At 38.4% G+C, this 25,783-nt stretch overlaps 4 protein-coding genes across 5 annotated transcripts in view; 1 reads left to right on the top strand and 3 right to left on the bottom strand.

Annotated features, from left to right (window-relative positions):
* Positions 1 to 726: 726 nt before the first annotated feature.
* Positions 727 to 1,456, bottom strand: LOC115418408 (transmembrane protein 275-like). Its single transcript, XM_030132880.1, has one exon. It carries the CDS (start codon positions 1,385 to 1,387, stop codon positions 797 to 799), a length of 591 nt encoding a protein of 196 aa, XP_029988740.1. The 5' UTR covers positions 1,388 to 1,456; the 3' UTR covers positions 727 to 796.
* A 3,671-nt stretch (positions 1,457 to 5,127) lies between these two features.
* On the bottom strand, positions 5,128 to 12,776 carry mknk1 (MAPK interacting serine/threonine kinase 1). The gene is made up of 14 exons (XM_030132855.1): positions 12,651 to 12,776; positions 11,962 to 12,024; positions 11,316 to 11,418; positions 11,113 to 11,211; positions 10,917 to 11,014; positions 10,429 to 10,508; positions 10,270 to 10,343; positions 10,070 to 10,174; positions 9,937 to 9,992; positions 9,747 to 9,842; positions 9,442 to 9,636; positions 8,559 to 8,723; positions 7,940 to 7,983; positions 5,128 to 7,206 (listed from the first exon to the last, which is right to left on the bottom strand). Exons 2-14 carry the CDS (start codon positions 12,013 to 12,015, stop codon positions 6,999 to 7,001), a joined length of 1,377 nt encoding a protein of 458 aa, XP_029988715.1. The 5' UTR covers positions 12,016 to 12,024; positions 12,651 to 12,776; the 3' UTR covers positions 5,128 to 6,998.
* Positions 12,777 to 13,753: 977 nt separating this feature from the next.
* Positions 13,754 to 18,246, bottom strand: mob3c (MOB kinase activator 3C). Its single transcript, XM_030132879.1, has 4 exons — positions 17,944 to 18,246; positions 15,865 to 16,439; positions 15,052 to 15,254; positions 13,754 to 14,287 (listed from the first exon to the last, which is right to left on the bottom strand). The coding sequence occupies exons 2-4, from the start codon at positions 16,280 to 16,282 to the stop codon at positions 14,258 to 14,260; spliced, it is 651 nt and encodes a 216-aa protein (XP_029988739.1). The 5' UTR covers positions 16,283 to 16,439; positions 17,944 to 18,246; the 3' UTR covers positions 13,754 to 14,257.
* Positions 18,247 to 22,796: 4,550 nt separating this feature from the next.
* Positions 22,797 to 25,783, top strand: part of elovl1b (ELOVL fatty acid elongase 1b) — a 33,192-nt gene continuing 30,205 nt past the window's right edge. The window contains exon 1 of one of the 2 annotated variants that reach the window (XM_030132871.1): positions 22,797 to 22,938. The gene's annotated coding sequence lies outside the window, so the exon portion shown is untranslated. The remainder of the gene's footprint in view (positions 22,939 to 25,783) is intronic. The other variant, XM_030132870.1, reaches the window with a different exon arrangement.

The raw sequence follows: 25,783 nt of genomic DNA, 5'->3' as shown, positions 1-25,783 counted from the left end.
ATGCAGCCCCAGACCATCACAGATGCTGCTCTTGCCCCTTTCACTATTCCAGTATTTGACATGTAGAACCAGACGGTGTTGAAACATGTACTTATTTGACCACAACATACATTTTCACTGTCTTCCAACTCATCTGAACTGCTGGAATCTACAGGGTTTCCTCTCTGCGTAATAGGGTTTCAGGTTCCATTCTGGACTATGTAACAATAATAATCAATCAGTTACAATGGTTTTCCTGCTTCCTTCCCAGTCCATGTATCTATAGTCATTATTGCAGCATGATGGTTTTACCTGCTATTGTAGTTACACAGATTTCACCTTTGGCTTTCACGCACTTTTACAATACTATGTTCCGGTGATGGTGAAAGACCTCAATTATTAGCAGTTTTGCATTGATGAATACATTTTTTGGAAATGGTTGATAATTCCTATAATGACCTCTCCTTGTAAAGACCTGTATCCTCTCTCCCGTTACCAGTTGACAGTGGTGCATGTCTATTCTATAAACTAATAGTAAAAAGTCAAATAAAGAATAATACAATTTAATTATCTATTTTGTCTCTTTTCCAACTTTCCTGAGTACATTGTAGTCATCAATATTTGTTTCTATTTAAAGAATGGGATTAAGTGTAAGTCTTTTCTACCTTTTTGTTCTATAATTTTAGAAAGTTTATTCTATTTAAAAAATAAGGTTTCTAAAAATGGGGCTTTGTATTTCCATCCTGCCTCACAGTGTTTTTTTATGTGTGTAAACAGTGAAACATCCAGACTGTAAGGCTGTCAGTTGAAGTCCATGCTACATCGATGGCATCTTCTGAGCTGGTAAGATGTGAGTAGGAGAGCTCTCTTTAGCATCAGTGTGGTTTTCTCCTGTTACACTCATGTTGGACTGGTCTGACATGTGCTGCTCACCTACGTCATCCTGACATCCAGGCGGGGCGTTGTTGCCGTGACTGGAGCTGGACTTATGAGAGGATGTAGGGGAGTTGGTGGGGCTGAGCTGGATGGCTGTAGTGTCCTGCAGCGTGTGCTCACTTGTCTCCATCTCAAACGCCGCAGTCCCCATCCGCATCAAACCCCACTTCTCACCCCCTTTAGCTTTGCGGGCGATGTGGGCCGGGGGCCTCCTGCTGACCACGCAGCAGGCTGTAAAGAAGGCCAGAGCTATTAGTAAAAGCAGAGGCCCGATGATAATGGGGGGGTTATCGGTGGGGATGAGGGTGCCAAAAGCAAAGGCTCCCACCAGAGTGATGTTAATGCCAGCCAACATGATGCACAGGCCGCAGGCGCAGCACAAGGCCGGGGAGGGGAGGCTCTGATGATGCAGGGCTGACGGCCTCGGGTCCTTGGTGGCAGATGGTTTTGAGTTCTTTTCAGGTAGCACCATGTCTTAACACTCACAAACATGAAAAGATCGATGGATCCAGAGATGCTCAGTGATGGATCTCGTCACAGGAGGATGGGATCAAGTGGCTGAATAAAGGAAGAAATCACATGATGCCATTAATATTTCTGTTACACCTCAGTTCTTTCAGGAGCAGAAATGTGGACAACTACAGCTCTGACACTTCAGAGGCTAAACTAAATAGAAATGATTTATTTCCAAAACATACACTATAAAAGTTTAGAACTAAATATGAATAAGTATTGGGTGGCATGACTTAGTAGATACTTCATTTTCAAGAGTCTGTTTTTTTTGCCATAAATATTATTATAAAAAAGTTTTTTTCTTCTTTAACGTTTGTATTCTTGTCTAAATTGCTTAAAATGCTTGACGGATTAAAAAAAATAGAAATAAAAATTAATGTAATTGTTTTAAATGTTCTACATCTATATTTAATTTTGCTCTGACCATGGTCATTATAGACCATCACTGTCCTTTAACTTAAAAAATATAGCGTAAAAATTGACAAGTGACATGAACATTTCCACATCTCAGTATTTTTGTCCATACAGTGTATAGTATATTGGCTTAGAAAGAAAAACAAGAATGAAAATATTGTAATAGAAACATTTTGTCATAGCATTATAGATCAATACACAGTCTTATTTCCAAAACTTCACAAAACTTCTGTTACACCTCACTATTTAACTAAGATATTTGTTGGATACACTTTGAAACACCTTTAACCCATAAAGACCCAGTGTTATTTTTGTGGCAGTTCTCAAATGACTTTTCTCTCTAGCCTTTCTTAAGTGATTTATCACTATTTATTCTAATATTATCTTCTGTATTCTAAATTTTTTCAGTGAAAATCATGTATTTTCTTATATTTAATTTACCACTCATGTAGACACTCATAATAGCTCAGATTAAAGTTGAGTGTTATAATATCAAAAACAGAGAAAACTGAAATAAAAGTGACTTTTTCATCAAAGATATCAATAACTGAACATAAACCCTGTGTCTCCGTCTACTGTTATTTATCCAGCTCCATGGGTTTTACTGGTGAATCTGTGTTGTAGAAGATGACAGTGTTTACATGTTTACTATAGAATGTCCAAATGGGTCGTATCTTATGACCATGAAAAGACGACAAACTGCATTTTACACCAATTATTTACATGTATTGATACGATTAGTGGATCAACAGGTAATAAACTGTGTACATCAGTAGATGGTTTTGGATGCTGTATGGGTCTTTATGGGTTAAGTGCATTCCCTCCTGAAACTCAGCAGTGACACCACACCCTCAGAAAAAAGAAAAAAAAAGAAAAAAAAAAGACTGAATAAAAGCTGGTGACCACAGGGGCAGATCTAGAGAAACATGCATGAAGGGGCAGAAATAAACGGCTTTGGAAATAATTACTGGACTGTTTTTGACAAACAAGTGAAAAATCAACTTTGGACTCATAAAGATAATAAAGGACAGAGAGGCAAAAACCAGTAAAATACAAAGATGAAAAGTGTTTAACCAAATGAATGAAGAAGAGAGCTGTATCTGAAAGACAACATTCAAGAACAGCACATTAAATAATCATGTCAAAGGACTGTTATATTGGATTTCTATAAAAACCCCAAGTGGATTATAAATGTTTCTAAATCAACACACTGTCACCCATAAAGTTGGTATAATTATGTTTTCAGACACATTCCTCTTTTTATTCCTATTTACACACATCAGTAATCACCTTTGACCATGTTCAATGATCACATACTGAGTCCATGTTACGCTTTATCTATCAAAAACAAATCACATTATCACAGTCATTTAATGAGAAGAGGTAAAAACATTGTATTCCAACTTCCTGGACAACAGTGTACATTTAACTGCAAGCAATGGCACTGTAGAAGACAGAAATCCACAGCGATCTACTGGTCGGGTCATGTACAGTTACAATAAGATACAGATTGGAAGAACACTGAGAAATACATTCAGCTCTGAGGTGTGTCAACACAGCTTTCAACAAATAAGGGTTCAAACTAATCTGTAAAAACAGTACGTGAAGTGTCATGGACTCTGGAGTTAGTTGGGTTTTCATTCTATTCAAGGTGTGATTTTATGCAAAGGTCCTTCATGCATAATGACCTGTTCATGGAAAATACTGTAGGTTCTTACAGGAGCAGACATGGACAACTACAGCTCTGACGCTGGATTCAGATGATGAATAAATAGAAATGATTTACTTCCACAACATACACTATTAACGAATAGTACTACATATGAGTAACTACTGGGTGGCGTGACTTAGAAGGTATTTCATTATCAAAAACCGGGGGGGGGGGGGCATAAATACAATTATAATAAAGTATTTATTTCTTCTTCAGTGTTATTGTTGTTTGCATTCTTGTCTACTACTCTTAAAATGCTTCACAATTATTATTTTTTTAATCATTATCATTGTTTTAAATACTCTATGTCTATATATCATTTCGTTCTGACCATGATCAACTCAGACCATCACTGTCTGGTTTTCAGCCTTTAACTTTAAAGAAATATAGTGTAATAAATAACAAGTGACGTGAACATTTTGATGTCTCAGTATTTTTGTCCATACAGTGTATATTGGCTTAGAAAGAAAAACTTGAATAGAACAGAATAGAATACAATACAATACAATACAATACAATACAATTCAATTATTTTGTCGTGGCATTATAGATCCATGCATGGTCTTATTTCCAAAACTTCACACATTTTCCCAGATAAATTTGCCTTTTTTCATTAAAATATAAGCTCATCATTTTGCCCAGGATGAGTCCACAACAGAAAATAAAATCGATCTGTGTTTTTGATCCTTATTCATAAAGTTAATCTAAACTCATACATGTCTATCTACAGGTAAAATAATAAGACCAGCCACAACTTTACATTTATGATTGAAAACTGTCCTACAGAAACACTACTTCAAATGCAAATGATACATTTCAATTAAACAGTTACAAATCACAGATGCAGAATGAAAGAAAATTTGACTAGTCAATAAATCTAAATTGTGCACTGTATTTATTCATCTGTCAGAGAAAGAACCAGTGGGACTTACATCACATCATCATCCTGCGTTTTGCCGTTTCCAGTCTGTTCGTGACACGGAGGAGTTGGATCTGATTCCTCCTTCAGCAGGTGAATGTACTACAGTGAATCTGCTGCTGCTGTTCACCCAGTCCAGGTTATACTCATGAGCATAAACCACTAGGGGGCGATCAGGAGCCAGTGTCTGTGTATGGAGTGAATTATCCAATCAAATCTGCCCAAACGAGGTGAAAGAGTTTATTTGCACAACAAATCAGGTGGTGTTTATTCAAGTAATAGTATTGTTAGAAGGGTCTTTTATGTCATAGAGATATTCTATTAGTCATCAGCTGCAGACTCAGATCCCTCCTTCCATTTTCACTTTTAAAGTCTTACTATGAATGGTGCAGTTCACTTGGGACTTGCCATCCTCTCTACATTCACCCAGCACTAAGGCCACCTCTGAATGAAACCACTTTGGATGGATGCATTTGTGAGGAGAGAATAAATAACATGAACAACAGTTTTTTGTTTTTTTTTTTTATTGAGAACACAGCATTCCAGGGAAAATAGAACTCAGCTCTCCATTCAGAGCTTTATGCATAGGACCCCCGTAAGAGCTTTGACAAATTACAACAGGACTCCATAACTGCACAATAATTACTGTATCTCATTTGATGTCATTACAGTCTAGCAGGGGAAAAAAAGAAATAAATTTTATGATTCATTATGGGAGTGAGAGGGATTTAGCATAGCGAGCGGTTGATTTCTAATGTGTATCCACTCCAAGCTAATCTGACAATCCCCAATGCCCTCAGTTGCTATAGGGATGGGGTGTCCATGGCAACAGTGTGAAATAAGGGGATGTGTCGTTTAGCTGGCAACACACAAAGTTGATGGGGTTAAGGGAAAACGAGTGACCCCGTTCACAAAAAGAGTAGGTGAAACTAAACTCCAATAAATGTTCTAAATAAAAAAAATACTCCTGGGAGAAAAAAAGGATAAAAAAAAATTAATCAAAGTACATATCAGCAAATCTGCACTCCAAAATTCATCCCATTAACACTTTCTGAACCAAATATACAATAAAGTTAATACTGGTATAAAAATAAAAACCTTACACCTCAGAATGGATTCATTTGTATCACATATAACATCAACGTTTCCACAAACACCCTCACTACCTACATGCCTATAACAAACGCTCATCTCACATTTCATTACACAGCCTCGAAGAAAGAAAAAAAAAAATAAGAGAACCAAGTCAGAAACTGTGCTTGGCTTTTTGAGATGGTGTTGCATTTGTGGCAAATGTGCAACTGAGGTAACGCTGAGAATAAAAAAGCTGTAGGAATACCTTGAATGATAAATACAAGACTTATCAAATTCACATTGTTGGACCAATCTGTCCATTCTCACTTTCAAATAAACTAAATATATGACTTATGTTAAAGTACATCAGTGCTACAGGTAGCTTCGTTTTAAGAAATTATGTTACCAAGAAGCTTCTCAAACTCCTGCAAATGATATTTTATCAAATGTAATCAAGACAAGAACATCGTAAACAGGTCATGAGGAGCAAAAGCTCAGTAATTTAGTTGGCTTTTTTTTTTTTTTAATATTTAATTGGCAGACTGCACTGAGGACACTCACTGACACCATGCAGTCTTTGGCCCCTTACTCTAACCGTAACCAGCCCTGAACTGAATTCCTAAACCTGAACCTAAACTGAATTCTTACCCTAAAAGTAAGTCTCAACTATCATCTGGCTCTTTGAAGACTGTCCTGAAGCTGAGGTATGGTCAAAATGTCCTCAGTGTGTCAGTCAACTCCTCACTTCAATGTTCTAAAACTGAACTGGTTCTCAACCTCACTTCAAGTCACAGAAACACACAGCTATGATTGAAGCAAAAATTAAAAAAAAAAAATCATCCATCTGTTATGTTCAGTGAGGAAGATGCAATGCCTTTAAAGCATGAGGCATTAATTACCATTTAAATAAACTACAGTTAGATGGCACAAAAAATAAAATTTGATAAATAAAAATATATTGTAGTACAAAAGTAAATGCAGTATTATTGTGCTGAACCCACGTAATGCTGTATTGATGATGATATGCGCTGCATATTTGATATAAACTTCTAGCATAAGGGTTCGATGCAATTTTAAAATATCATAAAACCTGTGAAGACTATTTGTGACAAAGTAAAACTAAACCAAGAGTTTTGTTCAAATAACACAGCTTGTGTTTAAAACTCAGGTATTCTAAAATGATTCCTAGACAAATGTCAGGAGTTTCAAACAGGTTTTCAATTAGGAGGTTATGGCCAAGGATTAACTGTTCCCCTGATGCTCTAACTCTGTGCAGGAGATGAGATTACTGGCCATGGAAAAGAGCTTTGACACCAGGGACAGTTAGTCACTTCTGACACTCTGTGACAGATCCTACGAGGCTTCCTGTGAAAACAACACTCACACCACAAATGGGCTAAAACCAGCCAGAAGACAGGAAAGGAACTTGTGCTGCTTGTTTAGGCTACGATGTCAATCCGAAGCTGGAGCGAAGTCCCTGGAGCGTAGGGCGTTGGACTGTGCTCGTCTGCGGGCGAGCCTCGAGTTGGACGGAGGAGAAAGCCTCATGGAGCAAACGATGGCCCCGACGTCCTCCTGCTCCTCATCGTGCTGGGACAGCTGCCGGTTAAATGCGATGGCTTCTGCTGCAAACTGGGTCAAGTCTTTGGTGCTGCTGTTCCTGGAAAAGACAGGAAAATGTACAAAAGTTCATTTAACACTACACCCAGTAGTGGTGTAAAAAAATAATGCAGTTGTGTAATGTTTATTTCTGGTCACATATGATCAGTGTGTAGCGGTGTCACCACAGATAACAGCAGAACTGGTTTAATTGCATTTCTCAGTAGTGAGCTGGTAATATCCTTCCTTTATAAATATTTGGATGGACAATTGTGGATCTATTTCAATAGTAAGTGCCAACTGTATTGAAACAAGTGTTTTTTTGTCCGTCAATTATGCATTTATTCAGCTTTTATTTAACTCTAAATAGATCATTGAGGGTATGTCCTCATTTTCTATGGTGAGACTACAGCAAATGGATGAATAGGAAAGATCACAAACAGACAAACATATTTAAAAACAGTTCAAAACAGGCAGAGTTTCTTGTAATCATAGTTTTAAATCAACCTATCTACCGGTTTGTTAAACAGGCCTTATATGGAGGCATGTTATCATTTAAGGCTTTATGTAATTCATACATATATGAACTTACTGTCTTCTATATATCCTAAAAAACATTTGTCCATTTTCTCAAAATCTACCTTTCATAAGAAACATAGCAAGAAATAGAGAGCAACAAATGTGTGAATGAGGACTTCCTAGAAAAAGCACTCAAGAATTAACCTGTAATAATCAAAGCACTTCATACATGTAATGAACAGTCTGGAGTGAGCTGTGCAGGCTGTTACTCATACCTCTGTAGCACATGAGGAGTTGGAAGACCTCTCTCTGGAGCGTTCTGTAGAAATGAAGAGGGAGAGGTGTACTTGAAATATACTGCTTCACAAGCCAAACTATACAAAAGCATACAATGAATTACTGTGACTTTATAGCAGGGGTGTCAAACTCATTTTAGTTCAGGTGGCTCAAGTGGACCGGACCAGGAAAAATAATAGTATAGCAACAACTCTAAATTTTTCTGTTTATGTTAGTACAAAAAAAGTATTACATTTACAAACTATCCTTAAACAAAAAATTTGAATAACCTGAACTTCCATGAATAACCCGAAATTTCTTCAGAAAAATAATTACGATTTTGATCATATTATGCCTCAGCTTATTTGCTCATGTGCATTACAACTAACAGATCACAGTGGACCTACAAATACACACAACAGTTAGTAACAATATAGAAAAATACAGAATTTAGCTTTGTGATCGATATAGCTTGATTGTCAATGTTTTTTGTGTAATCTTTGCAAATTTATCCTGGGGGCCATATTGAACTGTTTGGAGGGTCGGTTTTGGCCTGCGGGCCGTATATTTGACACCTGTGCTTTATAGCTATTCTTTCACACATGTAATAACACTCACCCCCTGCACCCAAGGGTGCTTGAGGACCTGAGCAGCACTGAGACGCAGGGTTGCATCCCGAACCAAGAGTTTAGATATGAGATCCTTGGCCCCATCTGTGATGTGAGCCCAGTCTTTGTCCGGAAACTCGTACTTGCCCTGCTGGATACTCTCAAAAAGGTGACTCTGAAGAATAAAGAATATACAATACACTGTTAAAAATAATAAAAGCTGTTTAAAGAAGGCGTAGGCTATGACTAAAAGCAGAGGCCAAAGGTTAAAAGGTGCTGACGGCAAACTCGGAAATGATTTGTCAGTCATTCTCTGACACAGAGACGACACTCAGTGTAGGTGAGTGTTGTGTGACATGAACAAGCAAGTCACCAAACAAGTTTCCATTGTATTCCATTGATCCATCCCTTTTCTGCCTTTCCTCCATAAACATGAAATAGGTGGAGGGTGAGGGGTTTGATCACCAGCAAGAAAAAAAGTTTTTCTTGGGTTAAACCAAGCCTGGGCATCTTTACCTTATCAATTACAAAGTGCTATCAGTACCTAAACCTAACCATAGCAGAATAAAAGGTAAATAAAATATTAACACAGTCATACTATGACAATCAGTGGAAAAGCATCACATCTAGATTTTTTTTAGCAACATGACAACGACAAAACACAGTGATGAACATATAGTGACAGACATAAAACTAAAGCATTCATCGAAGACATTCCTGTCTCAAAAACACTGAGATTACATGGACAATGACAGCATGTAATTCTAGTGATGGGTTGAAGGTAGATTACTGACACATTTCACTGATGAAAAACTACCCTCCTGTAACTTTATAAAGTATCTTTTTTACCATTTCTCAAGTACCTAGTAGTAATATCATGACTCTAAGCATACCTGGCAGGTTCTGCAGGTTTCTCCCCGATCCCAGCCACAGTCTGTGCCACAGTGGCCGGTGAAGGGGGGGCTGCCACTCAACAGGATGTAAAGGATGACACCAAGGCTCCAGAGGTCACAGCGCTTGTCATAGAAAGAGGCCTCGTCTGTGAACACCTCCACTACTTCTGGAGCCATGTACTCTGCTGAGCCACACTAAGAGACAGCAAAATATTGGAATCAGCAAAAATTAACTACTGAATAGTCTTTGTTAGATTTAATTCTATTTTCATATGTGCTTGCAGTTACGTCAAAGGAAGACTTACCGGTGTAGTGAGCTCTGGAGTGGTGATAGGTGTACAAGCACTGCTGAGCTTCACACCACTGCCCAGGTCAAAGTCACAGATCTTTACTGGGGATACCTGAACAGAGTGATTTAAGAACATCATAACCTACTACTCCTTTCTATTTTACATCATCACACTTTTGAAAGTAACTTGTCTGAAAGTCACTGACCTGATCAGTGTATTCACAAAGGATGTTTTCCAGCTTGAGGTCTCTATGGGCAATGCCTGTAGAAAAGCACATTCTTACATAATGCAAACTAGTGGCTTGCTCCTTTTCTGTGCTCATGTTGATGTCAGCCTACCTTTGGTGTGTAAAAAGTCAAGAGCTTGGGCGATATCCCTGACCACCTTGCTGGCTTCCAGTTCATCAAAGTGCTTCCGGTTCTGGATGTGTGTAAGAATTGAACCTAAAATGTGAAGCAGCCGTAGAAATCACTGTGTTGTTTGACCATCAATGTATGAAGCAGATCAAATGGTGACCAATGTATTTGTCTACACATACCTCCACACAGCTTTTCAAATACCAAATAAAAGCAGTTGTTGTCTTCGAAAAACTGGATCAATTCCAAAATGTTCCTGGATGAAGATAGTTCCTCCTCATTAGCATCTGGTTTTTATGTAAACTACAGATTTGCATACGTTTTATACCAGTAGCACTCACTTGTTTCCTTGACACTGGTAAAGTGTCTCCACCTCACGGAAGACTCGGCTGCGGCTGTGTCCTGCACTCTTTTCTATGATCTTTTTGAATCAAAAACAGAGAGAAACATATGTATTATCCAAATAAAAAGGGAACACGAATGTCATCTTTATTTGATATTAAAATGTTCAATAATGGTTTGACATTTTGTTCTGTTTGTGATTCTAGTTGGACTATATTTTTTTCTACTTTTAGCACAATTATGAGCTTAAAATTCATACTCAGCCTATCAAGTTACAATGCTAACCAGTGTAAACCTCACTCTTCAAACATATAAACATAAGTCAATAATAGATGCTACAGCCTGCACTAATTTAGATAAATTGGGGGAGAGTTTACATCCAATAATGATGAACCATATCTACCATGCTGTTTCAAACAAATTATGAAATAAACAGTTATTACTGTTTTTTTTTTACCATGTGTGACCCACAAATACGCTTACGCACCTTCACAGCAAACTCCTTTCCATTCTGCAGACTAATGCATCCTTGAACTTTAGCATAAGCACCTTGCCCAAGCACTTCATCTGTCAATTTGTAGAGGTCTGAAAAAAGTAACATGAAACTGCAATAAGTCTCACAACGGTAGCAACTAATAGACAACATCCACTACCCCTGTACAAATGTCGCAATAATCAATTACCATCAAAACTGCCTGTGAAGCTGTCTGTTGCTCTAGTTCTTTTCTTCTTCTTCCTTTTAGCAGCATCTGGGATGCTTACTGGCTGGCTTTTTTCAATATCTAGTGCAAAAAAAAAAAAAAAAAAATCAACATGAAAGCAACATGGCTTAGAGAAAGGAAAAGTTAAGGTTCACACAGTGACGCTAAGTCTAAGTATTTTGTACCTGCTGGACCCTGGGAAAGGAGCTGTCTTTTCTCTGAAGTGATTCCATTGTCCTGAACTCCCCCACAACTCTGCCCCACTTGGCCAACGGCCAGGGAGTTACCCTGTGACAGAGGAAAGGAGGCCACACAAAAGGGGAAGAGAGTGAGGGAAAGTGCGAGAAAAGCTACAGAAATAATTTGGTACAGTATAGAATATGCTACTCTGCTCTGTGTTAAATGATAAGAAAACAAATCTAAAAGTTTTTTGTAGTTTAATAAACATCATTACAAAAGGCACTATTCCAGTTTTAGTAGTATGCACTGATCCTTACAACATAAATTTCTTTTATCAAGGATATGTTTGGTAAAACCTGACTACTGTATGAGTTTATAATAATTTCACACCTTTACTATTACACTCATGTGGTGGCCTGCCAAAACACTAGAGTGATGAAAAAAAATACAGGAAACAGCATGACAGGTCTTATCATATCCTGGATATTACCAGAAGCACTTACAAAACCAGTCATGACTCATGGAAAATGATGAAAGTTCTGCTTCTGTGTAGATAACCTTGACAGTCAATAAACTACTTTCTGGCAGTGATAGTATCCACAGGTTTCAGGAAGTCACACGCTTCCACTCCATCAGAGTAACAGTTCCCACCTGGAGAGAGTGCTGGAAGGTTTGCAACTCCGTCATCACGCAGTGCCTCACCATATCTGCCAACTGAGAGCACACACAAAATATTACGATGCAAGCACGAATCAACAATAGGTTTTTGAGTTATGCAAAACCCACATGTATTTCTAATTAGTGTTGTCTAACAAAGTGATTGAGTGATCACTGGTACAAGTCCAGTCTGTTTAGCGTTTAACCTCTTGACCATTTTTTTTTTTTTTTTTTTTTTTTTAAGTATACCACGGTGGCAAATGCATTTGACGTATGACTGAGTGACTCGTAACCACTGTCTTTATGAAACTCGGCATTAACTCACGCCAAGGCAGATAGCTTTGGTACAAAATCGGTGTGTTGGCTGACTGCTTACCGAACCAAGCTAGCATTAGCCACTGCTAACACTGACGCATTTGTTTGAAGAACAAAGACAACCCCACAAAGAAAGAACAAACTTTATATGGTCTATCCACCAAAAGAGCTAAAGTTACTTAGCATTTGCATTATCTTACGCTATTCTCTTCGCTGCAGTATGTTAACTTCAGCTAGCTAGCACAGACCTTCAACTAGCATTAGCTTGTCTTTCAGCTATCGTACATCCCTTAGTTTTCGTTCAGAGACGAATCACCGGCGGCCAGGTCCCATTGAACAAACGCTTAAATACAATAAAACATTCTAACCTGGACTGTGTGTCCAAACAGGCCAAATCCCGTCTGTTACAGCCTTTGACAGCTGAGGTAAGCATCCATTACTAGCTGGGATCCATCAGTTAAACAGCCGGTGACGCACAGAGCGGGAAAACACATAAACACAAGATAACCCCGCCCCTTCCAGCAGAATCTCTCATCCTATTGGTCTATAATGAGACTGTCACTTTAGCGTCATTTGGCGTGTTACCTGGCCACGCCTCCATCCACGTAGAGGGGTTTTTTGGGCATGATGATGGTGACCTATATTTACACGTTTATTGGACAGGCTTGGCCGTCATCGGCTAAAAGAAACACTGCTCACACCACATAAGTAAAATGTTTCTAGAGGATATATCTGAACCTATGTGTCCTCAGAAATATGTGGTGGGAGAAGTTTCCAGATCTTTCACTTTAGTAAAAGTAGCTACTAGGTAAACTCTAGTACAAGTTTAAAGCTTTTACAACAATATTTTAGGAAAACTACCTAAAGTATCACAATAAATCTAATTAAAATAGCAATAGTAAAAGGGCACAATGGGCCATTTATGAATAGTGTTGCTGGGTTATAACTATTTCTGTATTAATGTGTTTATGTTGCACCTGGTAGTGGTGAGGCTTATTTTGTTGGATAGCTTAATGTATCACAATACATATTTATTATTACTTGTTTTTGATTATACTGATAATATGAGTCAACCAGTAAACCTAATGGATAAATGAAGTGGGTCAAAAGCATAATATTTTCCCCCAAAAATGTATAAAATGGAAATCAGATAAAGTACAAATACTGGCTTCAGTTTAGAGCAGGGGTCAGCAACCCTGGTCCTAGAGAGCCACTACCCTGCATGTTTTAGATGTATCCCTCTTCCAACACACCTGATTCAAATGATAAGCCTATCATCAAGCTCTGCAGAAGCCTGATAATGACCGACAGGTGTGCTGGAGGAGGGATACACCTTAAACATGCAGGGTAGTGGCTCTCTAGGACCAGGGTTGCTGACCTCTGGTTTAGAGAAACGAGCAGTAATTAAATTATTTGACATATTAACAGTCTCTGTTTCTCATTAGATCATGAAAACAGAATCACAAAACAGTGCTTTTGTCTACATATCATCTTTAGTGCAGTGCATTCCATTAGATAAACATGCAAAAACCTTAATCATTTTCAGGCTGCATTTTTTTATGTCTTAGAACACTTTGAAATAAAAAAAAAAAACAGGAACAAAAAAACACCAACATCAAATAATATACAAAGGCTCACTTATAAAACTGCATATCAAAACATAAAGCACAGACTTTCATGCACAGGAGGAATTAAAGTGTATAAAGGAGGGATGTAGTATTATTAACCAACACAAAGTCCTACAACAAGGGCGTCATAACACAAACATAGTGCTGTTGCAAGTAAACATCTTCCTTATTGTACAATGCCATCATCTGAATACATGTAGTGCATTAGTGGACCTTCCCAATGCTTAAAAAGTATATACATTATATAAAACATTATACAAAACTGCTCATTGTTTTGAGTGTATGAAGATTTCTTCCAAGGCTCAGATAGTGATAGAACATAAACTTCTTTGTCCATGTGGTTTTGTTTAGTTGCAGATCTTCTCTGTCATCTCCCTCTGTTCAGAGAAAAGAAACACAAAGTGTACATTTAGCAATAAAATTTCAGCTATGTCCAGTGATGAATGACTGTTATAAACTATTTAATTTTAAAAATGAACATTATTTGTTATCACAAGAAAGAGAGCTATTGTTCCTATTATATGAACAACAAAATGAATTGCCTCAGGTGCTAAAGGTAGAACAATAAACGGTGTATGTTTACAAGATTGATCTTTTCTGTGGTGTGTTGACATAAGCGTCTCCTCTCTATTTCACTTTGCAAGGGAAATTACATGGCCATGGCCTCATAATGATGATAGCTGATGCTTTTTATTGATGCTTGCAGCACCTTTTTCCATCTGCTTGTATTTTGTTGGAGGAAAGTTACATCTATTCCATTTCTGTTTTATTACGTGGATGCACCAAGACAGCAACTTGAGGACTGTTACTCCAAACCAATACATTCTCTGCAATGGTGTAAGTTAATGTCTTTCATAAAAAGTGAAGAAAGTAAACATTTGATCTAATTACCAGCATCATACTGAAAATTATTAACATTTATACATGTGCTGAAGCCCAGAATAAGACTGGGCGTCATATCAGTCTCATAATCATGTTGTTTGTTGGCTTCAGCCTACACACAAATTACTGTTATTTTCTTTGCAACGCATGTGTTCTGGAAAGGAAGGCATGTTGTACAGCATAGGTATTATTTAAAAAGGGAATCAGACATTTCCCACCTCAACTTCACACATCAAAAAAATCACACTCTAAGTCTCACCAGGGGCTCCAGTTCAGAGTGATCAATAAGGTTGAACTCTGAGATGAAGTAGTAGTAGTGTTTGTAGCAGGTGTTTATGTGGGCTTCTGCACCCATGCTGCAGACGCTGTCAAAGTGATGGATGTAAACATGGACAAACACTCTGAAGAGACGGCTCAGGATCTTCTTGCACACCTGCTGGAAGTTCTTAGGGAATGGGACACCTAGGATCAGGGAGGTAAACGGTTGTCAGAGAAATGATGAGACCTCCAGCTGAGAAACATATCTGATCTAAGACTGAAAATGAATCATGATCTATAACTGACACCAATAATTAAATAGACTAGAAATAAACTCTTACTCAGAATTTGAATCATTCACGTAGATAATTATGTAAATGAGATGTAGCTGTGCTTAACACAGCCTGTTTTTAGATATGAAGACTGTAGAAGATTTCTTTAAAAGAATTGTTGGGAGCTGCAGCATAATAGTGAAAACCAGTTACATGTAAAACAATATTATTACTTTTGACTGCATGTAAAATCATCACTGAAAGACTGCAGAAAATCCTGTGCCATCACTAACCAGAGTCGCTTTGCTCCTCTATTATACATTATATTCTAAATGTTGATTACTAAATCTGGCACTGACATAAAATAAGACCATAAACATAAGTTCACTCTTCTCTAAATGTCAACCTCACTGTTTAATTAACCTCAGCTTGAACTTTAGTATCCCATTTAAGATCTTAATGGAGGAGAACAGCACAGTACTTGGTCAGTGCATTACACTCAGTTATAAGTCTGCCTTCATTTGCAGCCTCCTCACACACACCTACTCTGGTGGGGAAGATGTCCTCATTATTGATGAGGGATTCTATCCAGTCCATCAGCAGATTCATGTACTTGAGTGCAGGCAGTTTGGTGGGTCTCTTGTAGTCGTCACCGTCCTGCCACCTGTACTCGTACCGCAGACCCCCAGACATTATGGGACATGTGCGCTCGGTGCAAAACTCGCTCATTGTGCCATAGATCAGGTTGATTCTGTTGAAGAAATCCACCACATGTACTGCAATCCAGTCGTTGATGTTCTCACCCTCTGGAAGCTGGACCACCTTCCTCAAGTCTAAACCAGATTTGAGCGAGGCCTGGGCCTTCTTGTAGAGTTCAAAGCGCTGAGTGCCGGGCTCAAACCTTTTCTTTGGCCTGAATGTTTTGTCTTTGCTGAATACTTGTCCAAGACACAACGCCATTGACTCCGTTGTTTCCCCTGAGATAAGAGGGAGACTACTTTCTCTGGAATAATATTTTGTTTTGGGCTCGATAAACTGTGACCTTCCTGAGAGAGGACCACGCCGTGAAGTCAGGTCACAGGAGGCCAGCTTCTTGTTCCCAGAAGACTCGACCTCTCTGTGAAGCAGAACACGCAAGAGTCACACAATTAGTGTTTGTTATTCATTGCTTGAGACAAAAAAATGAGGCATTACTTCAGATTACACAAGCAAAACTGAGCCATGAAGTGTTGATGTAATACAGCTTATTTGTTAAAGTATAAGATGCACTTTTAGTAGAAAACAGCAACAGTTCATTCAGTCGCTAGTGGAAAAAATCCGACCAGTACAAACTAAAGCCTAATTGAGAAAATGAATGGTATGCTGCAACTCATTAAACATGAAGCGGTTTCAGGATGTATTTTGAAACAGATCCTCTATATATAGAGTGTAATTCTCTATTTCCTAAGACTTGTGACTTTCATTAAGAAATCCAGGAGTAAAACCCTGCGCAATGACAACATCACCTACTGATTAACAAAAGATTTTTTCCAACACATATTAGCCATCTGACAGGTTATGTCCTCTTAATAGGAGCACAACCCCTCTGAGGGGTGAAGTGATCCAGATGCTATGATAATAAAACCTTAATGTTAACATTTGCATATTAAGTGAGGGGGTTTTTAACTCCTAAATGTCTGGTCCTTGAGAAATACCACAGACTTGTTAGGGTTGCAGTCTACTGTGTGTATCTGTGAAGCTACTTTGGAGGGTTAAAGTGTGTGTTGATTTTTCAGATTTGACACAACAGTCATATTCATGCGACTGTGGTGGTTGCAACATGATACTGTATCCGCATTTGTGTCATGTGTCCCATTTTTAACTGTTGGTCTCAACATTTCCTGTGGTTATTTCCCTAAAACTCCTGTGACCCAAGTTTGCAGAAGTTTCAGTCACTTTAGTTTACATTACAGAACATTCAAGACCAAAGTCAGTTTTGTGATTGTTTGATTTTGTTCAGTTTGCAAACTTTGTTTTTAATAGACACCACGCACCCCTGATAAGCTTAGTTTTTGGTTTCTGTTCTCTCTTTGAGTCGATTGCAGTTAACCATGCTTTTAATGTTCAATCCCCATTGATTATGTGCAAAGTATAATCTTTCTGTCACCATCTTTCATAGTCTGTTTGATCCAGATCAACATTCACCACTGGGGGAGCCTGAATACGTGGTCATGAGATAGCTGTAATGTGTGCATAACAAAAGGACTTCAGAGTAAAGCTCCTATTACACAGCTTTGTTTAGGGTCATAAAGACACAGCTTCAGTCAAAAATCAATGTCAGACACCCTTGGCGATGATTTATACAGAAGGTGACAGCATGTGGGAAAGATTCGCTTGAGTTTCGATGACTTTATGTCTCTCTGCATGCCTCAGCAGCCTCAGACTGAAGCATGTCTGATCACGTATTGGAGTTGGCACACCCTGCATGCAAGTTTTTATGTTTCTTTTTTATGGAATTTGCCCATGACTTTGCAGACTTAAATGAAAACATAAAAAAGGTCCCTCTTCAGTAACAAAGGAAAAAGGCTGTGAGACATCAAAACCTAGAGATTGCAGAATGGAAAAAGTTGTCTACAATATACCTGGCTGAAATCTTTCAGTAGAGGATCTGGAATGTGGTGGAAAGACGTGGGAAGGACAGGGAGGTCTGAGGCGTCGCAGCCCTAGATTTTAGATTCCCCTGTGGAGCACAGTTCCAGCTGCCTCTCCCCTTTTAGCTCCTCTGGATCCTCTGCGTCCCTGCCGGCCACTATTATCAGACCAAGAAGCTCCAGCTTTACTCAACAGTAACAGAGTAAAGACAGAAAAAAGTTGTTTGGCTTCTCTTCCTGTGGATGATGTCACATCCTGACTTTGTCTACTGTTGCTGTCTATGTGTGAGCGTCTGTGCCTCTTTGTGGGTGTGTGCAGAGAGGGCCTATAAATTGAAAGAGAAGAAGGGCTGGAAAAGGCCTTTGTAAACCCCCACTTAGCCCTCCCTCTTTTCCATTTTTTCCCTTTTTTTCTTCTCATCCTGTAGGCAAGGGAATGAGCCAGGCTTCTGATGAGGTCCTGAGAAAGCAACCCCTCCTCTTCAGCCACATATAGGACATCACAATCATCCCACAAATTGTTTCTGGATGTTTGGCAGCCAGAGTCTCAATAACATGTCATTAAAATTCTTTGCCTTTTTCAGATATTGTCGTTGAAGTCACATCAGCCTTAAATAGAAAAACAGCTATACACCAACTTAAAAAAATTCTATTCAATATGTCAAAGGGAATTTGTTGTGAAATCATGAACAAACAAGTCGTGTTTGTCTGAAACGGTCTATTCCTGTCGCCCTTGGGGATGAGCCTTGTTATGATGGCTGTCCTGACTGTTCCCTTTGTCTTTAACGTCAATGGGTGCTACTAAAGTGCAGAGGGTGTCTACATTTAGATGTGTAATGAAGCACAGGCTGTAGAAGAGGAGCTGTCTAGACTCTTTGTGATGTGATGCCCTGCAGTATGGGAGTAATAGGAGCTATAAGCTGTGGCCGTAGATAAGTTACAGAGAGGGAGGCAGGGTTCATGTTCTCATAGTTAGATTTGTTGCAGGGGGATCACTCTGGTCAGTTTTAGGTTGTGAGTTCAAAACCTGGAGCTGCAGACAGAAACAGAACAGTTCAGTCTTAAAGTACAGGCAAGGAGCGCGATCCTGGCCAAATAGTCAATTTTAATTGATTAATGACTGTTTTATGTTGCTATTTTTGGACATTCAATTGGTTTTCAGCTCAGTATTGAGTGCTGTATACTTTATGTGTTTAAACTGGAAACTGGAAATCAATAATCTGATTCTGATTGATTTTTGACTTATTTAGATTTAAATAACACATTAAAAATTCATAACATCATTGCTTATTCCCCAAATTTTGCCTGATTCATTTTAGGTCAGAGTCATGTACATGGTTTAAGTGTTATATGTTGAGGTCAAACACATGCTGCACACATAATAATAATAGTAATAATTATTATCATTATCAATGGTGGTGGTTGTAGTAGTAATAGTAGTCGCAGTGTTTAAACTGCAATAGTGGATACACAACCATCAAATACATGATGGAAATGCTAAATGAACATTATAAAATGTTTGGTGGATGTAGTGTGATGGTGCATCACTGGTGGTAAATGAAAAGTTTTTCCATGTATCCAGACAGGAAACCATTGCAAAATATTCGTTTTTACCTGTGCTTTTGAGTCTGCAGCAACAAAAACTATCCACTTGGGGTCACTATAGCTGTTATTATGAGTGTTCATGGTTTTTTCACCAAGGGGAATACCCTCTTTTATCAGAGCAGCAGGTGACACCTTCGTTTTAATTGTGACTCTATAGAAAAACATGTTTTATATGTACTAGTAGTGTTTTGTTTGGTGAAGCTGATGTAGTTTTGAGTCCCTCTAGAATGAAAAACCCATTTTTTCCCCTTTTTATTAAACATAGATTACGTAGAATAGAACGATTTAACATGGCAGTACAAAAGAAAAGCACAATCAAAATAGTTTGAGTAATTCCAGCAGTGATGACATACACTGGAAACAATGAAGCACTTACAGGTGAATACATGACAGACATGCATCCAGTTGCCCTCTGCTCTACTTTTTTCAACTCACCAACAAAAAATGTGTGACAGGAGGAAGTGCAACCAGTCCAGCCTTCTTTCACCACTCAGCACTCATTCATTTTTCACCACAACTACACTTCCTGTCATGGTGGAGCAGTCATAATTGTCAAATGGGCTGCGTGAATGCCACACAAACACAAGATTAGAGTTGTGTAATCTTCCTCAATGTGTACCTTTTGCATATTGCTGTCAATCAGCCTTGGTTGGGAGGCATTTCTATATCTTTCTGTGTTGAAATCTGGAGGAGGAGTGGTTCTTTCTGCTTCAAAGGTTCCCCTCAAGCCCTCAAGTAAAGAACCTCCCCCTGTGTAGAACAGCAGGTGGATGTTCACCTACCACAGACGGTTTATTTATGAGCACACAACCAGTGCAGGTATGTGACATCTTGTCTTGCACATTTGTCCAGGCTCATTATATTCCATTCTCTGTATTTTCTGTACAGGTGAACCTCCCCTTTAGGACTTTAGGCTTCAAAGGAAAGTTGTGAAACTGCTTGAGAGCCACTTCGCAAACTAGCATTAGCATTTTGTTTGCCTTATCTAAACTGACACACACCTAAGTTGTGTTATAGTTTATATAGTGTATGTAAAACATCTCAGCAGATATATACGCAAGACCCTTATCTTCTCTGGTGATCATGTTCATGTCATTCTGTGAAGCCATAAATGAAGCAGACAGCAGAACAAAAACACTGCTGTGTAAATTGTCACTTTTTTAACCACCTGACAGAAGATACAACCTCTTAAGACAAAAGTGTGAAGGCAAATAGATAAGGAGTACTTTTCTACTTGTATTATTGGGTGTCCACAAAGTCTCTTGACAATTAAAAAAATGTTACAGAAGCAATTGGTGAGATATGTTAATCAGATTTGATCTATGTACTCAGTGGTTATCCAAATTTTTCCATCACATTACATTTGTGTATGTCAGGGACCCTGTTGATGAAAAAGGTTCTGTTATAAAAACCCCTAAATATGTCTACTCCTCAAGAAAAGGCTCAATGCATATTATGGTTTATTGAAACAAAATCCGATACACAGACTAAGGAAAACTACAGGATTAAGTATGGAAGACATCCACCATCACGTCTGTTAATTTGTGTTTGATGTCATTGTTACCATTAATGAGGCTATACTACAGCCAACATGGCAAGAAATCTAGTGCCGCCTTGACGTGCTTCATGCATCTAATGGTGCCTGTACAGAGGTGTATTAAATAAGACAAAAAAGACTTCATCTACTTTTCATTTTGTAATCATTTCCACAGATGTGTCTATTCATTTGTTTTTGTAATAAATTTGTTAAATTATAAAGATACTTTGTGGACACCCTGTATTTCTATGCTGTGTTTGCTCATAATAGTGTCAACTACTGGACATTGTCTACAGGTGTGTAAAGGATGTATTTGCCCTCTCATTGGGTTGGCCCGCCAATTGACAGCATAAAATACATAATAATGTTGCAATACATATATAACATAATTTTCCTAATTCCACTGGTGTCAGTATAAGTATTCAAATGCATTATTTGGAGACATAATGGAGTATAGTACTTTAATACAGCTTTATACCTTTATTCCACTACATTTCAGAGGGAAACATTTTGACTCAACTATAACTTTTTACAACAAAACACAAACAATATGCAAGTCAGTGGATTACTTTGCTACTAATCCATTCTTTAGTATGAAATGTTTCTCATATTGACTCCACAATGACAAAATACAATATTAAACTTATTTTATATGTCACTTGAAAAGAGGCCTTCTGTCACAAAAGGTCTTATTTTTACTTTTATACTTTGATCCTATCAATGCATTTAAATAATTTAGGTATGATGCAATTTCTCAGTTTTTCAGCAGCACCAGATATGACGTTCAGAGGCTCTGTCATGAACATGGAAATACCATCATTTCTGCAACACTGATTCACTAAAACAAATCATGCTAACATAGTTGTAGGTCCTTGGTTTTATGTTCAGTTATTAACAAATCTTGCTGAAAAAGTCACTTTTCTTCAGTTTTCTATGTAATGATTTAGTAACCTTTGAACTTACTCTGATCTCTTATGAATATCTACATGGTGAGTAAATTAAATGTAGGAAAACACCTGATTCTCACTGAAAAATGCAGACGATAAAATAATAAATTGTAATAAATGGTTAAATGCAATAATAAATATCTATCTATCTATCTATCTATCTATCTATCTATCTATCTATCTATCTATCTATCTATCTATCTATCTATCTATCTATCTATCTATCTATCTATCTATCTATCTATCTATCTATCTATCTAAATATTCATTTGGAATCTATTACAGAAATAGTTCTAAGTCTTTAAAATGTTAACATACATTGTTAACATATACTGGAGACATTTATCTAGTTTTACTTGTGGTGGAGTAATATTTCTGCTTTAGATGATGAATACGAACTGAGAAGGCAACTTTTCCCAGTGGCCTGTTCATTTCAAATGTTGCATACAGTATTTATAGAGAATGGGTCAGTAAAAATGTAGATACTATAGCACTTTATACTGAACTTAAATACTTATGGGTCTTAAGATGACAAAACATCTGACATCTGACCTTATTAATCTGTCAAATAAATTGTGTAACTTTTTGTCCATTGAAGCCTTAGAGTATAATGTACATTAATGAGTCATAGATGATGATGGAATACAAAGTACAAAATTATTGATCTGGTATCAGTTGTTGTTGGTGTCCATACAGTCCTGCGATTACGTCCATATTAGGCGACAGGCTGAAGGCACGCGCACATGACTCCACCTTCTTCCACTTCCATCACAGGGCTGGGTCAGCAGGAACATTTAAGCGAAGAGGAAGAGGAAGCGGGCGGACATCTGCACGCGCGTCGGCCTACGTTATTACCAGTGTGCTTTTGACAGCCTCCGTGGGTTTATTTCACGTCAGGTGAGTAACTTCCACGCGCTCTGTACTCACTTTTAGCGTCCGAGGTGAATGAAGGTCCAGTCCGAGTAGCATCATCGTTTCATTTCCTGGAGGAGTTTGGAACATTCATGGTTTATTATAAACAGGTAGTGTGTGTGTGTGTGTGTGTGTGTGTGTGTGTGTGTGTGTGTGTGTGCGTGTGTGTGTGTGTGTCCTCTGGAGGGGCAGTTTTCGGGGGTTCCTCGTCGGTGGGTCGTCCTGCATCTGCCCGCTTCTCCTCATCATTTGCACCTGTGTTTTGCGGACAATGCGCTCATTGACAGCCGCCTCCGTCCACAGTGGGCAGCCTGTTGTTCCACGGCACTTTGAAGACTCTGTCTCATTAGCCGAGCTGTCATCTGTTAGCTGTGTGTTTAGTGTGTATTGTTCCTGTTCTTCACTGGGTTAGAGGCGGTAAAAGAGCATATGCTCAGCTGATGAAATAACTGTGGTTTCCTGTTGCTTGCTGACTGTGGATGTTCTTTCAAAGTGAAAGTTGACAGTTTCCCCATGGTTTACTGTTAGTCAGGTTGGTCTCATGTAGACCACATGGGTCCAGTATGTCTGTAAAGGGAACTGGAGACTAGCCTATGTCCAGACCACCTTCCTCCAGGTAGAAACCATTCAGTGTGATTCCTACCTTTTATATTCTGTTATGATCATTTTCCTCAGAGTTCTGAAGGTATGATTATTGGAACATAATTTAACTTTTTTGTCTCATCAAATCGGAATAGAAAGAGAATGGGAAGGTCAACCGCTGGACCAAAGTACGTTTGACAGCCTGCTATAAAACAACTAAACCTATCCATTTGAAACCCTTCCCACCTTTACATGTCTGTCTCAATCAATCAATCCAATTTTAATTACATAGTGCCACATTATAACAAAAGTTATCTCATGACCCTCTACATTTAGATTTGGTCTAAAACAGACTCCAATTCACAGACACTCAACAGAATCCTCCAGGAGCAAACACTTGGTGACAGTGGAAGGAAAAACTTCCTTTTAACAGGCAGAAACCTGGGGCAGACCCCAGCTCTGGAGGATAGGAGTCTGCCTTGACCAGTTGGGTTAAAGAGAGAGGGTTAAAGGAAGAGAAAGACTGGGGGAAGACACATGGATGCACAACAAAGTGAAATATAACTGTAATTAAAGCTGCAAGCAGCATTGGGCGGGACCTCGCACCAGGCGTTCTGCCTCCCCCGCGATCCGCCTCCTGTGACTGTCAACACCTCAGCTCCACTCACACCTCTCCGTCCCGATACCAGTTCCCACCCTTTAGTGTCCGTCCTCCTTACATCTGTACAGAACACAAGCGACCCTCTGCTGAAACTACTATCACCTTTAAATGAGACTTTTATTTTGGAAACCCTACTGTGTGTATGTGCATTTGTTTTGTATGTGAGAAAAAGAATCAGTGTGAAAAATGAATTGAAATTGTATGAATAATTGAGCATAAAAATGATGATTTATTACATTTAAGGCTATTGTTTTTGGAAAAACTCTATTGTGTGAGCATGTGTGTCTGTGAGAGAGTACTTTTTAATGAAGAAACATTGTACAAACAGTTGAGTGTTTGGTCATAAAAATGAAAAGAAGTTATGTAATAGACATTATGTATTATTTTTAATAGGGGTTTTATTTTGAAAAAATATACTCCGTGCACTTTGTAATGTGTGCAAAATGTCCAATATTCACAATATAATGCAGTAAAACCTGTTTTAAAATGTGAGGGGGGGAAGAAGAGAAAAACCACTACCATTGCACTACCTGGGGCTTGAACCCACACTTTTTGCACAGCAGACCAGTGCACTAACCACTGGTCTATTATGAGACACACTCCACATTGCACTGGTACACTTTATGTAGGGATTTTGTCATTGTGAAAAGTGAAACTAAACATACTCTTAAAAAAATTGCCATTATTCCATAACTGTAGGTCATATCTGAAAAATTCTTTCACTTTTGGATTCTGCAGACTGGTGGGAATTTAATGAGGTATGAAATGAATAAGCAGTAATTGCAGAAATTTAGAGTAACTTTCAAAGGCAGATTGCCAACTTCCTGTTGGAGTTAGCTCATGAGTGTCAGTGTATGATTTGTCGGCTCAATCAGAGCAACATTTTGGCATTTGTTTCATGTTTCTGTGATATTCCTACTGGCCGCTAGGGCAGATTTTGTGTGTTTTTTAGTACATAGGTGGCGCTACAGAGTCCATTTTGGCACCCAAGGGGTTAATTTTGATATTGAATCAAAGTGTTCACCAGCCATGACATACATGGCAAATTTGGTGAGTTTTGGAGCATGTTAAGGGGGTCAAATGGCAGTCTAAAGTGGAAAAAGTCTGAAAATAAACAAATTGCTATAAATCAATAACCGTACATCCTATCTCAAAATTTTTTGCATGTGAGCATTGTGCTGAGTCCCCTGAACGTGTAGATATGTCACATGTGGGGAAAAACTCCAAAGTGAAAAATGAGTTCCAAACATCGCAACTTTGCGGGCTTCTAAAAAAAAAAACACTAAGACAGTTATGGAAAAAGTGCGAAGTAACTTTTTTGAGGAGGGTTCACTCTATCTTTTGGTGCTATTTAGAAGTCAATACGACAAACGGTGTAATCGGAGTTAGTTTTAAAAATTTGATTTTGAAAGGCATATTGCGAACTTCCTGTTGGAGATAGCTCATAGGTGTCAGCGTGTGATTTTTTGGGCTCGATTAAACAAAGGTTTTGGCGTTGGTTTCGTGTGTCTACGACATTCCTACTGGAAGTTTGCAATTTGAGCATTTTATTTTGAAAGGCAAATTCTGAACTTCCTGTTGGAGTTA

Source organism: Sphaeramia orbicularis, chromosome 4 (assembly GCF_902148855.1).
Source record: "Sphaeramia orbicularis chromosome 4, fSphaOr1.1, whole genome shotgun sequence".
Taxonomy (NCBI): domain Eukaryota; kingdom Metazoa; phylum Chordata; class Actinopteri; order Kurtiformes; family Apogonidae; genus Sphaeramia; species Sphaeramia orbicularis.
Note: the sequence above shows the minus strand (reverse complement) of the source record. Positions and strands in the feature narration are given on the sequence as shown.

Coding starts and splice junctions, on each gene's coding strand:
- LOC115418408 (XM_030132880.1), bottom strand. CDS start 1,387: ATGGTGCTACCTGAAAAGAACTCAAAACCATCTGCCACCAAGGACCCG.
- mknk1 (XM_030132855.1), bottom strand. CDS start 12,015: ATGGTGAGGCACTGCGTGATGACGGAGTTGCAAACCTTCCAGCACTCT. Junction 11,015..11,112: donor CTTCACAGGCAGTTTTGATG/GTAATTGATTAT, acceptor TACTTTTTTCAG/ACCTCTACAAATTGACAGAT. Junction 10,509..10,916: donor GAAAGGAGTTTGCTGTGAAG/GTGCGTAAGCGT, acceptor TGATTCAAAAAG/ATCATAGAAAAGAGTGCAGG.
- mob3c (XM_030132879.1), bottom strand. CDS start 16,282: ATGGCGTTGTGTCTTGGACAAGTATTCAGCAAAGACAAAACATTCAGG. Junction 15,255..15,864: donor CATCTTCCCCACCAGAGTAG/GTGTGTGTGAGG, acceptor CCCTGATCCTAG/GTGTCCCATTCCCTAAGAAC. Junction 14,288..15,051: donor ACTCTGAACTGGAGCCCCTG/GTGAGACTTAGA, acceptor TTCTCTGAACAG/AGGGAGATGACAGAGAAGAT.